The 14,813-nt window shown below is 44.5% G+C and overlaps 1 protein-coding gene across 1 annotated transcript in view; it reads left to right on the top strand.

Moving 5' to 3' along the window:
- Positions 1-915: 915 nt before the first annotated feature.
- The window catches only part of LOC138663849 (oocyte zinc finger protein XlCOF8.4-like), a 30,921-nt gene continuing 17,023 nt past the window's right edge, over positions 916-14,813 (top strand). The window contains exons 1-6 of the mRNA XM_069750202.1: positions 916-955; positions 8,099-8,245; positions 8,373-8,552; positions 8,636-8,759; positions 8,843-8,934; positions 9,123-9,204. Coding sequence (XP_069606303.1) covers positions 929-955; positions 8,099-8,245; positions 8,373-8,552; positions 8,636-8,759; positions 8,843-8,934; positions 9,123-9,204 — 652 coding nt within the window. The 5' untranslated portion in view covers positions 916-928. The remainder of the gene's footprint in view (positions 956-8,098; positions 8,246-8,372; positions 8,553-8,635; positions 8,760-8,842; positions 8,935-9,122; positions 9,205-14,813) is intronic.

The raw sequence follows: 14,813 nt of genomic DNA, 5'->3' as shown, positions 1-14,813 counted from the left end.
AGATCCATACACCTCGTACACATGGCTCCGCTCTGCACAACTCGTACACACACGGCTCCAATCCGCACACCTCGTACACACTGCTCTGCTCCAATCATTTTGTACACACACGGCTCCGCTCCGTACAAATGTCTCTGATCTGTACACCCTGTGCACACATGGCTCAGCTTCACACACTTTGTACACATATGGCTCTGCTCCGTACACCTAGTACACACACGGCTCTGCTCCATACACCTCGTACACACATGGCTTCGCTCTGTGCACCTTGTGCACACACGGCTCTGCTCCCTACACCTCGTATACACACGGTTCCGCTCCGTAGACCCCATACACACATGGCTCCACTGCGTACACATGTGGCTCCACTCCATACACCTAGTACACACGGCTTCCCTCTGTGCACCTTGTGCACACTCGGCTCTGCTCTGTGCACCTCATACACATGCGGATCCGCTCCCTACACCTTGTACACACACGGTTCCGCTCCGTAGACCCCATACACACATGGCTCTGCTGCGTACACCTCGTACACACATGGCTCCACTCCATACATCAATACACACAGCTCTGCTCCGTACACCTCGTACACACACAGCTCTGCTCCGTACACCTCGTACACACATGGCTCCGCTCCGTACACCTCATACACACATGGCTCTGCTCCGTACACCTCGTACACACACGGCTCTGCTCCGTACACCTCGTACACACACGGCTCTGCTCCGTACACCTCGTACACACACGGCTCTGCTACATCCACCCTGTAAACCCCTCCTGACCCCACACATAAACTTCCCCTCATCCAGCACCATGACAACCAGCACAGCAGAGTCCTGCATACAATGAGGCCCCTGATCATGTGACCCCTGACTCCTCCCCCTCCTGTGACCTCATCACAGGTCCTGTGCGCACAGAGCAGCCATATATGTGGTGTGCGGCTCTGCAGGTGGAGGTAGGTGCTGGAGATTCCCCATTACTGGGCAGTAACCCCTTCAGTGCTGAGACTATTTTGGTTATTTTTTGTTCCTTCTTTATATGACTCCTGACCTTTTTTTCCTTTTCCTCTGACAGATACATATGACCCAACTATAAAAGACAGGAAACATGGAAACCTGTATTGTTCACACACAGTATTATGCTCCCACAGTACTGACTTTCCCCCCCCCCCCACACACACACACATTATGATAGTAATAGTTGCCCCCCACAATATGGCACAACCCGCCTCCTAATAAATAACTGCTCCCTTCCCCCATTCCTGCTGCAGATATATATGGACCCGGCACATACCAGCAACCTCCGGGATCAGATTCCCAAAGCTGGAAATTAGAATCTCGGACGGTCGATGGATGCTATAGATATATGAGGGTCTCTGCCTCTGTCTTTCTGCCTCAAATAAAATAGTTCATGCATTTTTTTTCAGTTACCTCAGATATATAGAAGATGTCTTCTCTGTCCTCATTAATAATGTAGAATGTTCTTTCTCTCTCTAAAACTGTGATATTTATTTTTCTTTTTCAGCTTTTCTCCACACCCCTCATTAGTGCGATCATACAACATACAAGCCTCTGATGGCTCCGGTGATGCCCTGTACTACTGTAGTGCGCGGTATTATTCCTGCCTGTCAGTGTGATACTAATGGCCCCATACACAACCATTCTACTCCACCAGGCTTTTCTGTACTCTCTAAAAATACCACTGCTGCTTGGGTCCCTGTCAGTTTCTAATTCCTGCTCAGTCCCAAAGAACTTGTGACTCCTACAGCCAATCAGTTGTCAAAGTTGTAGTCAACATAGCCAGTGATTGGGAACATGGAGATGTCTCACTCAGCAATTCAACTTATTTTCCAGTTCATGCAAAATAAGAGAGACTGTAACTAGTGATGAGCGAACATGCTTGCCACTACTCGGTACTCGCCCAAGTATCACTATGCTCGGTGTCCTCGGCGAGCACCGAGTATTTCTGGGATTATTCGTCAGGAGCTCGGGTCTCCGCCCTGCAATTTTGGCGCTCTTTAGAGCACCAATGACCATGCAGGGATTGTCTGCCATGCACTGTGATGCCGCAGCCATCTCTGTTGTGGTATTATAGTGATGGGCTGGTCGCACAGCGTCATCGGGTCTATAAGAGACCTGGCGCCGCCCTGCTCACCGCATTCTGCTCCGGACTCAGCTAGTGTAGGGAGAGCTGCTGCTGAGATAGGGTCAGATTTGTTCTTTTATTAGTTAGTGTGGGTCTCCTAGTGTTCAGTCAACAAATCCTGATAAACCAACAGTCCTTTTTAGGGCTAATTCGGGGGTACATAGATTGTAGCGCTATGTAGGCAGGGGAGTCTATTAAATTAAGGAGAGGGAGCGCACATAGGGTGATAAAAGTGATAATTTGGATGACAATACACGGTAGGTGCACTCACCTTTAGAGGTTGTGAAAAGTCACAACCCCTTGCAGAATGTGAGAAGAAAATCTTTGGCCCTGAAGAAGTGGCAATAAAGTTTCAAGAACATTTCCATCGTCTGTGGTCAGCGCGGATACATTGAGAAACCTGATCTTCGCCTTCCTTGTTTGTTACATAGATCTCAATGCATACATATAACGGCTCCATTACTGTCTGCTGCTGCTTATTTTATATATACCTAGCTGCATTTATCTGTGGCAATTTTTTTTTCTTTGCAGCTTATACCTGCTCGTTTTATTAGAAAGAAATCCATAGTCCCCTTTTTCTGACACTTATTTGCTTGGTCACGATGCAGACTACAGCCAGGTCATTGCCATACAAGAGCGTGAAAATCTAACAATTTAAAACATTTGTTTTTGCCCCAGGCATCAGATGTGAGTGTGCAAAATATCTGTCCTTTTTTTTTGGATTCTATATAATTTTTTGTAGTGTCTTACAACATTTTTGGACACCATTTTGCTGCCCCAAAAATATGTAGCTGGCCAAAAAATATTTAGCTTCAGTTCTTATATTTATCACTGTGATTTGCACGCCACACATTTGTACGCATATCATTGCGCTAAGTATCTTAAAATTTTCGTACTCCAATTTTTTTTTTTAGTGTCATAGCCAACTTATTGACACAATTTTGGTGGGCCCAAAAAAATCAAGGCCACGTTTTGATCTGCCTGTTATCTCTGGCTGACACCTGGTCTATCTGTGGTGTCTAAATGCTTGCTTTGCAGGCATACGCTACATTGTTTTGTCTGCTAGCTTTGGTCTACTCAGTATGTTGTTTTTTTTTTTAAATTTAATTTTTTTTTATACAGTCTGTTATCTCTGTCAGACGCCTGGTGTATCTGTGGTGTCAAAATCTTCTCATTGCAGGCATACATTGAATTGCTTTGTCTGATAGCCTTCTGCTAATCATTATTTAGTGTTTTAGAAAAAAAATTTCTTAAAAAAAAAAAAAGGCCACACATTTAAAAGGTCTGTTATCTCTAATAGACGCCTGGTGTATCTGTGGTGTCAAAATTTTCGCATTGCAGGCATATGTTGCATTGTTTTGTCTGCTAGCATTGGTCTAGATAGTATTTAGTGTTTTGAAAAATTAAAAAAAAAATGTATACAGTCTGTTATCTCCGTCAGATGCCTGATGTATCTGTGGTGTCCAAATCTTCGCTTTGCAGGCATACGTTGTATTTTTTTGTCTGCTATCCTTGGTCTACTCATTATTTTGTGGTTACATTTTTAAAAAATTTAAAAAAAACACAACATATTTTAATTGTCTTATCTCCGTCAATATTGAAAATTTATTAAGGACATTAAACATAAGATTCCAAACGTAGAAAGCGACCAGAGGTTAAACTGACGTTTCAACTCTTCCAGAGTCTTAATCATATGATCGCTTGGTATGGAATGGATGGAGAGTAGAGGGAAATCCCTTGAGGTTGGACACCAACGCAGCCAGGCGCTGGAGCGCCGCTCATCTTACAAGCCAGCCAGACCCTGCTATTGGGGGTGTACACCATATAGGGATGCCAACATAATGCTGAGGAAGAGTTTGCTCTCCAAACTCAAGGGATTTCCCTCTACTCTCCATCCATTCCATACCAAGCGATCATATGATTAAGACTCGGGAAGAGTCGCAACGTCAGTTTAACCTCTGGTTGCTTTCTACGTTTGGAATCTTATGTTTAATGTCCTTAAAGGGAACCTGTCACCCCGTTTTTTGAGATTGAGATATAAATACTGTTAAATAGGGCCTGTGCTGTGCGTTACTATGGTGTATGTAGTGTACCCTGATTCCCCATGTATGCCGAGAAATACATTACCAAAGTCGGCGTTTTCGCCTGTCAATCAGGCTGGTCTGGTCAGGTGGGCGTGTTCACAGCGTTCTTTTCTTCCCCAGGTTTCCGTTGGTGGCGTAGTGGTGTGCGCATGTCCAAGGTCCGGATTCCCTGTGCCCACGTGAAGACACAGCGCGCGATCTGCGCTGTCATTCCTTTCATCGGTGCGGGCGGCCATCTTCCTGGGGCCGCGCGTGCGCAGATGTAGTGCTCTGCTGCACGGGGCTTCAGGAAAATGGCCGCGGGATGCCGCGCGTGCGCAGAAGAGATCGCGGCGGCCATTTTCCCAAAGCCGAGATGCAAACTCGGCTTTGGGAAAATGGCCGCCGCGATCTCTTCTGCGCACGCGCGGCATCCCGCGGCCATTTTCCTGAAGCCCCGTGCAGCAGAGCACTACATCTGCGCACGCGCGGCCCCAGGAAGATGGCCGCCCGCACCGATGAAAGGAATGACAGCGCAGATCGCGCGCTGTGTCTTCACGTGGGCACAGGGAATCCGGACCTTGGACATGCGCACACCACTACGCCACCAACGGAAACCTGGGGAAGAAAAGAACGCTGTGAACACGCCCACCTGACCAGACCAGCCTGATTGACAGGCGAAAACGCCGACTTTGGTAATGTATTTCTCGGCATACATGGGGAATCAGGGTACACTACATACACCATAGTAACGCACAGCACAGGCCCTATTTAACAGTATTTATATCTCAATCTCAAAAAACGGGGTGACAGGATCCCTTTAATAAATTTTCACTATTATCGCATCATATATAGAGAGAGAGTGCAGTGTATTCTATTCTCCCTGTTAATTTAGGACTTGTATAGTCCATTACACCGGCACCTCGCTCCCGTAGAATACCGAGTGCGCGCCAATTTCTATCTACATTATGTTATCTCCATCAAACGCTCGGTGTATCTGTGGTCTCCAAATAGTTGCTTTTCAGGCATACTGATCACATATAAGTCTTCTCCAAATTTATCACATTTGTATTGAGCTTTTCAAATATTTAAGTAGTCCATTTAAAATGGGCAAGGCAAGGGACGGGGAAGTGGATGTGATGGTGCATGCAGAGGACAAGGCCGTGGCCATGCTGAAAGTGGGCCACAACAAAGACCCACATCTTCGCGCTCGACCTTCCTCTCCCAGTTTCTAGGGGACCGCATAAACCACTATTGAAGGCAGAGCAGTGTGAAATGGTTGTTAGTTGGATAGTGGATAATGCTTCCAGTCACTTAGCCACCACTACCACCAGGTCATCCACACGGTCAAGTCTGAGTAGCCATGAGTACGGACCGGATATTACTCACCCTTATCCTCCTTCCTCCCACCATGCCGAGTTCCCTGAGACAACTGATCCCACACTTGGACACTCCAAAGAGCTGTACAGTTTTCCCTTTAAAGATTCTGGACTCTCGGCCCGTCAACTTGAAGTGGGGCCAGATGAGATAGCATGTAGCAATGCCCAAAGCTTTGAGCGCCACGGTCACATGAAGGCATTGGTGGGAAAGTGTCACAAGAGGTGGACAATGATGAGACATAATTGCCAGAAAGTCAGGAGGAGGAGCAGGGTACGGATGTGGAAGACGAATTGGTGGATGACATAGTGACTGACCCAACCTGGCAGGAGATCATGCAGAGCGAGGACAGCAGCACGCATGGGGAAGGAGGCATATCACCCCAACAGGCAGGAAGAAGCAGTGTGGTGGCCACAGACAGAAGGTGTGCATCCGTTCCCTGTGACACCAACTTGAGGGAAGTTACCATTCCAACTGTTAGATCCAACTGTTAGTCTGGTTATTTTTTAAAGACTCTGTCGATAACCCCAAACAGGCTATTTGTAGCACCTGCCATGTCCGCATCAGCAGGGGTAGCAAAACTACCAGCCTGACCACCACCAGCATGATCAGGCACATGGCACTGTCTGCAGGTGATACCAATGCTTCTTCCACTGTTTTGCGTAGAAGCCAATCCCCAGTCCACCGTGCATGTGAAGATGCCTCTAGCCCTGCACATGTTGATGCCCACAGTCAAGCAGCACCATTATCAAGTCCGTCCACGTCCTTGTCCCAGCACAGCCTTCAGTTGTCTATACCACAGTCATTGGAACGCAAGCGGAAATACCCAGCCAATGCCCCACAGGCCACAGTCGTAAATTCTAACATTTCTTTTCTGCTTGCACTTGAACTGTTGCCTTTTAGGCTCATTGAGAAGGAAGCTTTCCACAACCTGATGGCAGCGGCCGTCCCAAGGTACTCGATCCCCAGTTGACATTATTTCTCCCAGTGTTCCATTCTGGCATTACACCAGCATGTGTCCTATAACATTACCCGTGCCCTCAACAATGCTGTTACTTTTTAAATAAAATTCAACTCCCATAGGTAAATGTTTGTCAGCCCATACACTTAGTGTATCGGCATTTCAAGCGTAGGAGACCCGCTCCTTTAAATTGGGCCTAGTTTTTAATGAGGCCTTCCTCCACATCTCATCATCCATTGCCACTAGATCACCAGGGTTAACATGTTCCATGCTGCTACAGCCAGTCAATTTTTTGCCAAGGGTGTCTATGATCCCCATAAAAAATTGTTTAAAAAATGTACCCCCCATAGGGAAATGTTTGTCAGCCCATACACTTAGTGTATGGGCATTACGAGTGTAGGAGACCCGCTCCTTTGTAATGCGACTTTTTTATGAGGCCCTCCATGTTTCTTCCAAGGGTTGATTGGGGTGTGTGCAAAATTGGGTCAAGGCGGCCCTTGCATTCAATGCATAAGGAAACAGTAAGGCAGGACCCACTGAAGATTGTGAAGTGGGTTTTTCTGTGGCCATCCAGTACCTGGGTTCAAAGGCTTATTAGGGTGCATATGACTTGATAATAGGGCAGGCCTTGCATTTATTTCAACATTTTTTCAGGAAGCCCTCCTGTACCTCTCGGTAGAGGGGTATTGAGGTGCGTTGTAATTCTTGGCAGCCCAGCCACTTACTGCATAGGTAATAACAGCATAGGAGACCCACTGTTTAATAATGGCCCTTTAAGAATATTAATGCCGCCTGATGCCCCTCTAAAAATAGGCTTTGTGACTTTGAGTCCCTCCTTCATAAATGAAACAAGATGTGTCTCCTTATGTGTCAAACACAACATGGCCAGCTAGGGTTGTTAAATGTTACATTTGCATTTAAATGTTGACATTTCTCAGTGAATGCATTTGTATTGGTTGAAAGCAATGTTAAAGTTGAAAAACGCATCAAAAACGCTGCGTGCAAACCTAGCCCAAGTGGTGGAGGAACATTTTTGTCTGGGGTAAATTATTTTGCCTTATATGCAAGTCATTAGCCTGGAAAGGATGTACCTTTCCCATATTTCCCAGCAAAATCCATTTTGGTTTAGTTTTTGTTTTTTGGTGCACCTGTAAAAATGGCGTGAAACTCTGACAACATTGCTTACAGCTGTGACCTAGGAGTCAGAAATGCTTTCAGGTGCTATCCACATGATGTTCCTGTGTCATTTTGAGCAGTGTTTCCATCATTTTCAGATGTTTTTAGACCTTAAAAGGTCCCCCCGAGGGGGTCACAGTGAAAATACTCGGGTTTCCCATAGACTTATATTGGGTTTGTTGCTCAGGCCGAGTACCCGAGTATTCAAATTTGCTCGACATGAGCAACGAGCACCCGAGCATTTTAGTTCTCACTCATCACTAAATACAACATCTACGCGTTTATCTCCTGATATTTCCTTTTATTACCTCCAATAATTGTATTATTATATGGCAGCCTTTATGATGTTACATCTGCTCATCTTCATATCATTCAGATTACTACAATATCGGATCCTCCCAGCAGAGAACTTTTATATAGAAGAATTTTCCTAATTCATCTGTCAAGGATGGATGGGGACAGGAACAAGATGGCGAGGATTTTACACCTCACCCTAGAGATCCTCTTCCGGCTTACTGGAGAGGTGAGAGATTCTGATGGCGTCACATTACATCATTCTTATGTATGGGAATAACAGATGGACAGAACTGGAGAGGTAAAGACACTGGAAATGTCTGTAGTGAGATTTATTTGTGTGTCTCCATAACCAGGATTACACAGTAGTGAAGAAGACCTCTAGTGAGCGCTATCAGGACTTTGTGTCTGAGGGATGGGGAAGGCCCCTGAGCCCAATCACAGGGCCATCATCTTATCCTCTGGAACATGAGGATATCAATGTCCAGAAGATCCTAGAACTCACCTACAAGATGATTGAGCTGCTGACTGGAGAGGTGACACTGCTGGGAATGCTGGGACATTACACAGTAAGGTTATGAAGGGATCGGGGTGATGACGGTATTATTGTATGTATCAGGTTCCTATAAGGTTTCAGGATGTCACCATCTATTTCTCCATGGAGGAGTGGGAGTATTTAGAAGAACACAAAGATCTGTACAAGGATCTAATGATGGAGGTTCCCCAGACCCTCACATCACCAGGTAATAGACAAGAGTAAATACTGATGGCGTATAATTATCTGTATGTGAAAAATGAATTCAGTCCCTGTATACGTTTCTTCCAGTTCGATCCAGGACAACACCAGAGAGATTTCCCCATCCTCTTCTTCCACAGGACTGTAAACAAGAAGATCCCAATGTTCCTCAGGATCATCAGGTAGATGGAGAAAAGGTGTCATGAGATCTCCCCTATAATGTGTGAAGGTCTTGTGCTCAGTATTGTTTTATCCACCAGTGTTATATGTTTTATACTTGTGTAATGAGAACGGTGGAGATGGCAGGATTAGAGCTGATCATAGATGTGACTTCTCCATCTGTCTGTGACTTGTACAATATTTGTTTCAGGGTGAAGATCTGACCCATATTAATACTATAGAGAGGGGTGATGAGTGGTGTAAAGAGGAGATTCCTACATACGACTACCCAGGTGAGTAATTGCTAAATGCAAAGAAGTCACAGGTTCTTAGCAGTCACTGTTTGACACTGCTTTATCAGTGGTCTTGTCCAGTCATATCAGAATTAACTTCTTTAACCCCGAAGGCTGTTTGTACCTTCATGACTGTGCCAAATTTTACAATTCTGGCTACTGCCATTTTATGAGGTGGTAATAACTGTGGAACACTTCAATGGATCACACTGATTCTCAGACTGTTTTTTGTAACATATTGTACTGTATGATAGTGGTAAAATTTCTTCAAAATGACTTGCGTTTATCTGCGAAAAAAATGGAAATTTGTCGAAATTTTTAAATTTTCAAATTTCTATTTCTCTTTCGCTTCATTGGGGGACACAGGAAACCATGGGTGTATGCTGCTGCCAGTAGGAGGTTGACACTATGCAAAAACAGGGTTAGCTCCTCCCCAGCAGTATATACCCACTGGCAGAATGCTAATCAGTTTTAGCTTAGTGTCAGTAAGAGGTGGACCCAGGGCTTCCCTCAGCCCTGTTTCTACCTTAGGTTTTTGTTGTGTTTTATTAATCTCTATTTTACAGATGCAGTGTGTGATCTGGGCAATGGAGTGTAATTGGTCACTCCGCTCTCCCCCCTTGAGACTGGGAGCACAGTGTGGAATTACATCACTACTGTACTCTCTCGTGTTTACCAGGGCTGTGGAGTCGGTAGGCTAGATCTCCAACTTCGACTACTCAATTTCCATGCCTCCGACTCCCTGGCTCATGTTTAAGTTTAAGTGACAAATTTACTGTGGTAAAATGATAACATCAGGCTTTTAATCATTATTATTATACAATAATCAAGCCATTTAGATAGAACATAAAATATATTTATTGGAATACAACTTTAGAACAAAATTACCTTTTTCATATATACAATTTATTATACACTGCAGTAAGTGTAAAAAAAAAAGTTTTCAACAAAAACGTACTGAATAGCATTTGTGCAATCTATCAATTTGTTCAGAGAAATAGTATTGTCTCCATCAGATCCTCCTTCATAGATGACCTCACATCTGACCTAATTATTTTGAGGCTAGAGAACAACCTCTCTACACAAAATTGGGTTGGTGGCAAAGCAGTAACCACATGGGTGACATCTCTAACAATTTCAGGGTATAAAGGAATTTCCTTGTCCACAGTCAGTTTTGATGAACAACTGAACTCTTCTACTTCTTTGAGAGCAAGTGAAAAATGTTGCTGAAATATGGTGAATCTGTTTTCTATGGGAGTGGAATCTTTTTCCTTGCAGCAACGCTTTGCCTGCTCCATGTCGTTCAAATACTTGTCGAAATCAAACTCCTCATCTGATGAGGATGAAGAAATGGCAGCAGCAGCACTGGCAGGACCCGAGTCCTCTTGCCCTTGGCCATCCTGTAGCCCACTCAACCTAACTGCTACCTCAATCAAAGCTTCTTTTCCTGTAGTAATCTGTTGATCATCCAGCAATATACGATGACTCTGGTCCACATAAACAGCTGCTTGAAGAATTTTATTTTCTAATAGAAGTTTCTTTCTCTGTTTCGTTGAAGCAGCAATGCCATCTGCAATTAAACCTCCTCTTTGGGACAGGCAAAACGACAAGTTCTTCCACTCCTTTATAAAAATGGCCTAACTTTTTAGTCAATGTAAATGGGAGATGAAGAAATTCCTTCAATTCAGCCACCTGTGTCCATTGGCCTTCATGTAGTGTTACCTGAGGGTTGGCCATATCTACAAGGAAGGGCTTCAGCTCAAGCAATCACTCAATCATTAAATAGGTGCTGCCCCACCGAGTGGCTTGATCCACAATTGCACCTTTTCCAGCACGTCTATTCAAGATGGAATAAATTTTAGGGGTTCTGGCAGCAATAGCCAATTTCTTCACTTTGCTAATCAGGGTTCCAGCATGTCCCTCTTGCAGATTATCTCTTATTGCCAGCTGCAGCGTGTGCACAACGCAGCGCATGTGATGAATAGGAAAGAGGTGTGAAGCAGCTTCAACAAGATCATCTAATTGTAAAGAATCATTTTGCTGTTCTTCTGTAATAATATCTGTTTGTTCCTCCGTTATGGAAATAGGACTGTGGCCTTCCATCTCTAACATACTGAATGTGAAATGTTCTTCCAGCTGCTGTTCACCTTCATAATTGCACTTATCATGTTTGCAGCATTATCAGTTACACTAGCAAGAACCTGTTTTTTTAGTTCATAATCTTGCAGAACTTTTTCCACTAAGGTGTGGAGAAACTGGCTGCTATGAAGAGCTTTAGTATCATTAACTGCCAGCGTCTTAGTAACAATTTTTTTGTTGTCACAAACATATCGAACATTGATAGCAAAATAGTTCCCTCTGTGACGTGTGCAGGCATCCATTTTAAGACATACAAAGCATCTCTTGAGAGTCTTTTTAGGATCTTCCTTTTGGTTAAGGGCTTCTTCAATCACTAATCTTCTAATACTTTTTCTTTCAAGAGAAACTTCAAGTTTGCGAGCCAGTTCTCCATTAAGAGCTATTAAAGCTGGTCATGCAAATAATGATAATGGTACACAGTCCTTCACAACAAGCCCGATGAGCTGTCTTTCAAACACATCTTCTGTCATTGTTGCAGTAAAGGTACCTTCACACTGACCAACTTCACAACGATATCGCTAGCGATCCGTGACGTTGCAGCGTCCTGGATAGCGATATCGTTGTGTTTGACATGCAGCAGCGATCTGGATCCTGCTGTGACATCGTTGGTCAGAGCAGAAAGTCCAGAACTTTATTTTGTCGCTGGATCTCCCGCAGACATCGCTGAATCGGCGTGTGTGATGCCGATTCAGCTATGTCTTCACTGGTAACCAGGGTAAACATCGGGTTACTAAGTGCAGGGCCGCGCTTAGTAACCCGATGTTTACCCTGGTTACCAGTGTAAATGGAAAAAAAAAAAAACACTTCATACTTACATTCCGGTGTCTGTCATGTCCCTCGGTGTTCTGCTTCCCTGCACTGTCAGCGCCGGCCAGCCGTAAAGCAGATTACAGCGGTGACGTCTCCGCTGTGCGTTACGGCCAGCCGGCGCTCACAGTCAGTGCAGGATAGCACAGCGACGGGGGACAGACACCGGAATGTAAGTACGTAGTGTTTGTTTGTTTTTACATTAGCACTGGTAACCAGGGTAAACATCGGGTTACTAAGCGCGGCCCTGCGCTTAGTAACCCGATGTTTACCCTGGTTACCAGGGGACTTCGCATAGTTGGTCGCTGGAGAGCTGTCTGTTTGACAGCTCTCCAGTGACCACACAGCGACGCTGCAGCGATCGGGATCGTTGTCTAGGTCGCTGCAGCGTCGCTAAATGTGACGGTACCTTAACTTTTTCACTTACAAAATATCTTGTTAGGCTGGTTTCACACTTGCGTTTCCAAACGCATGCGTTTTATAAAAAAAAAACGCATGGTGAAAAAACGCATGTAAACGCGTGCAAACGCTGCGTTTTTTTGACGCATGCGTTTTTGCATGTGGTGAAAAAAATGCGGCGTTTACATGCGTTTTTTCATGCGTTTGCGTTTTTTAAACGCATGCTGAGAAATGTGTGACAGCTGCCAATCATCAAAATAAAGTAAAAAACCCACTATAAACAGAAATAGTTAGGGTTAGGGATCATAACCCTAACCCTAAAGGGATCCTAACCCTAAGCCTAAAGGGATCCTAACCCTAACCCTAAAGGGATTAGGGTTAGGGGTAGGGATCATAACCCTAACCCTAAAGGGATCCTAACCCTAACCCTAAGCCTAAAAGGATCCTAACCCTAACCCTAAAGGGATTAGGGGTAGGGTTAGTGTTAGGATCCCTTTAGGGGTAGGGTTAGGGTTAGGATCCCTTTAGGGTTAGGGATAGGGTTAGGATCCCTTTAGGATTAGGGGTAGGGTTAGGATCCCTTTAGGGTTAGGGATAGGGTTAGGATCCCTTTAGGGTTAGGATCCCTTTAGGGCTAGGGTTAGGGTTAGGATCCCTTTATCACCTTTATGGTGGGGGGTGGCATATCAGTGTGTTTTCTGTTTTTTTTAAATAAAAACGCATGCGTTTTTAACGCAAACAAACACATGTGCTTAAAAACGCATGCGTTTACATAGACATCAATAGGGTTTTTTGCCGCAAAAAAACGCATGCGTTTTTTTGCGGCAAAAAAAAAGCCGCAAAAATTACTACATGTTGCATTTCTGCAACACAACGCATGCAGAGAAAAACGCATGCGTTGCAAAAACGCGTCAAAACGCATGCAAAAAAACGCATGCGTTTTTAATGTTAAATATAGGGGAAAAAACGCATTCGTTTTTTTGCGTTTTTTACTGCAAAAAAAACGCAAATGTGAAACCAGCCTAACTAAGGTTTGAGACGCTCTTTCCTCCTCCTTTGCCTGGTGGGAAGTGCTGATCTCTGGTTTCTTGGTGCTGCTGTGATCTTTTTCAATCACAGCTTTGTAAATTTATGGGAGCATTTTTATCACTGCGTGAGTATGCACTGATTTTGGCATCACAGCATTTGTTTTCATCAGGGTCACTTATATACTGACAAACAAAATGTTTTTTTATCTTGAGTCACTGTAAAATGCTCAAATACAGCTGATTTCATAAGATGCTTCTTAGAAATGTTGTAATTATGTAAATTCGCTCTCAAAATATTTTTGTCTTGTAAACAAATAAGGTACCGTATATACTCGAGTATAAGCCGACCAGAGTATAAGCCGACCCCCCCCCCTAATTTTGCCACAAAAAACTGGGAAAACTTATTGACTCGAGTATAAGCCTAGGGTGGAAAATGGAGCAGCTACCGGTTAATGTCAAAAATAAAAATAGATACCAATAAAAGTAAAATTAATTGAGACATCAGTAGGTTAAGTGTTTTTGAATATCCATATTGAATCAGGAGCCCCATATAATGCTCCATACAGTTCATTATTGCCCCATAGATGCTCCATATAAAGCTGTGCCCCATATACAATGCTCTGCACCATTCATTATTGCCCCATAGCTGTGCCATATAGTGCTCTGCACCGTTCATTATTGCCCCATAGCTGTGCTGCCATATAGTGCTCTGCACCGTTCATTATTGTCCCATAGCTGTGCCATATAGTGCTCTGCACAGTTCATTATTGCCCCATAGCTGTGCCATATAGTGCTCTGCACCGTTCATTATTGTCCCATAGCTGTGCCATATAGTGCTCTGCACAGTTCATTATTGCCCCATAGCTGTGCCATATAGTGCTCTGCACCGTTCATTGTTGCCCCATAGCTGTGCCATATAGTGCTCTGCACCGTTCATTGTTGCCCCATAACTGTGCCATATTGTGCTCTGCACCGTTCATTATTGCCCCATAGCTGTGCTGCCATATAGTGCTCTGAACCGTTCATTCTTGCCCCATAGCTGTGCCATATAGTGCTCTGCACCGTTCATTCTTGCCCCATAGCTCTGCCATATAGTGCTCTGCCATTGCTGCTGCTGCAATAAAAAAAAAAAGCCATACTCACCTCTCTTGCTTGCAGCTCCCAGCGTCCGGTCCCGGCATCTCTCCGCACTGACTGATCAGGCAGAGAGCGCCACGCAACACTATATGCGTCATC

The sequence above is a fragment of the Ranitomeya imitator genome, chromosome 2, assembly GCF_032444005.1.
Source record: "Ranitomeya imitator isolate aRanImi1 chromosome 2, aRanImi1.pri, whole genome shotgun sequence".
NCBI classification, from domain to species: domain Eukaryota; kingdom Metazoa; phylum Chordata; class Amphibia; order Anura; family Dendrobatidae; genus Ranitomeya; species Ranitomeya imitator.
Note: the sequence above shows the minus strand (reverse complement) of the source record. Positions and strands in the feature narration are given on the sequence as shown.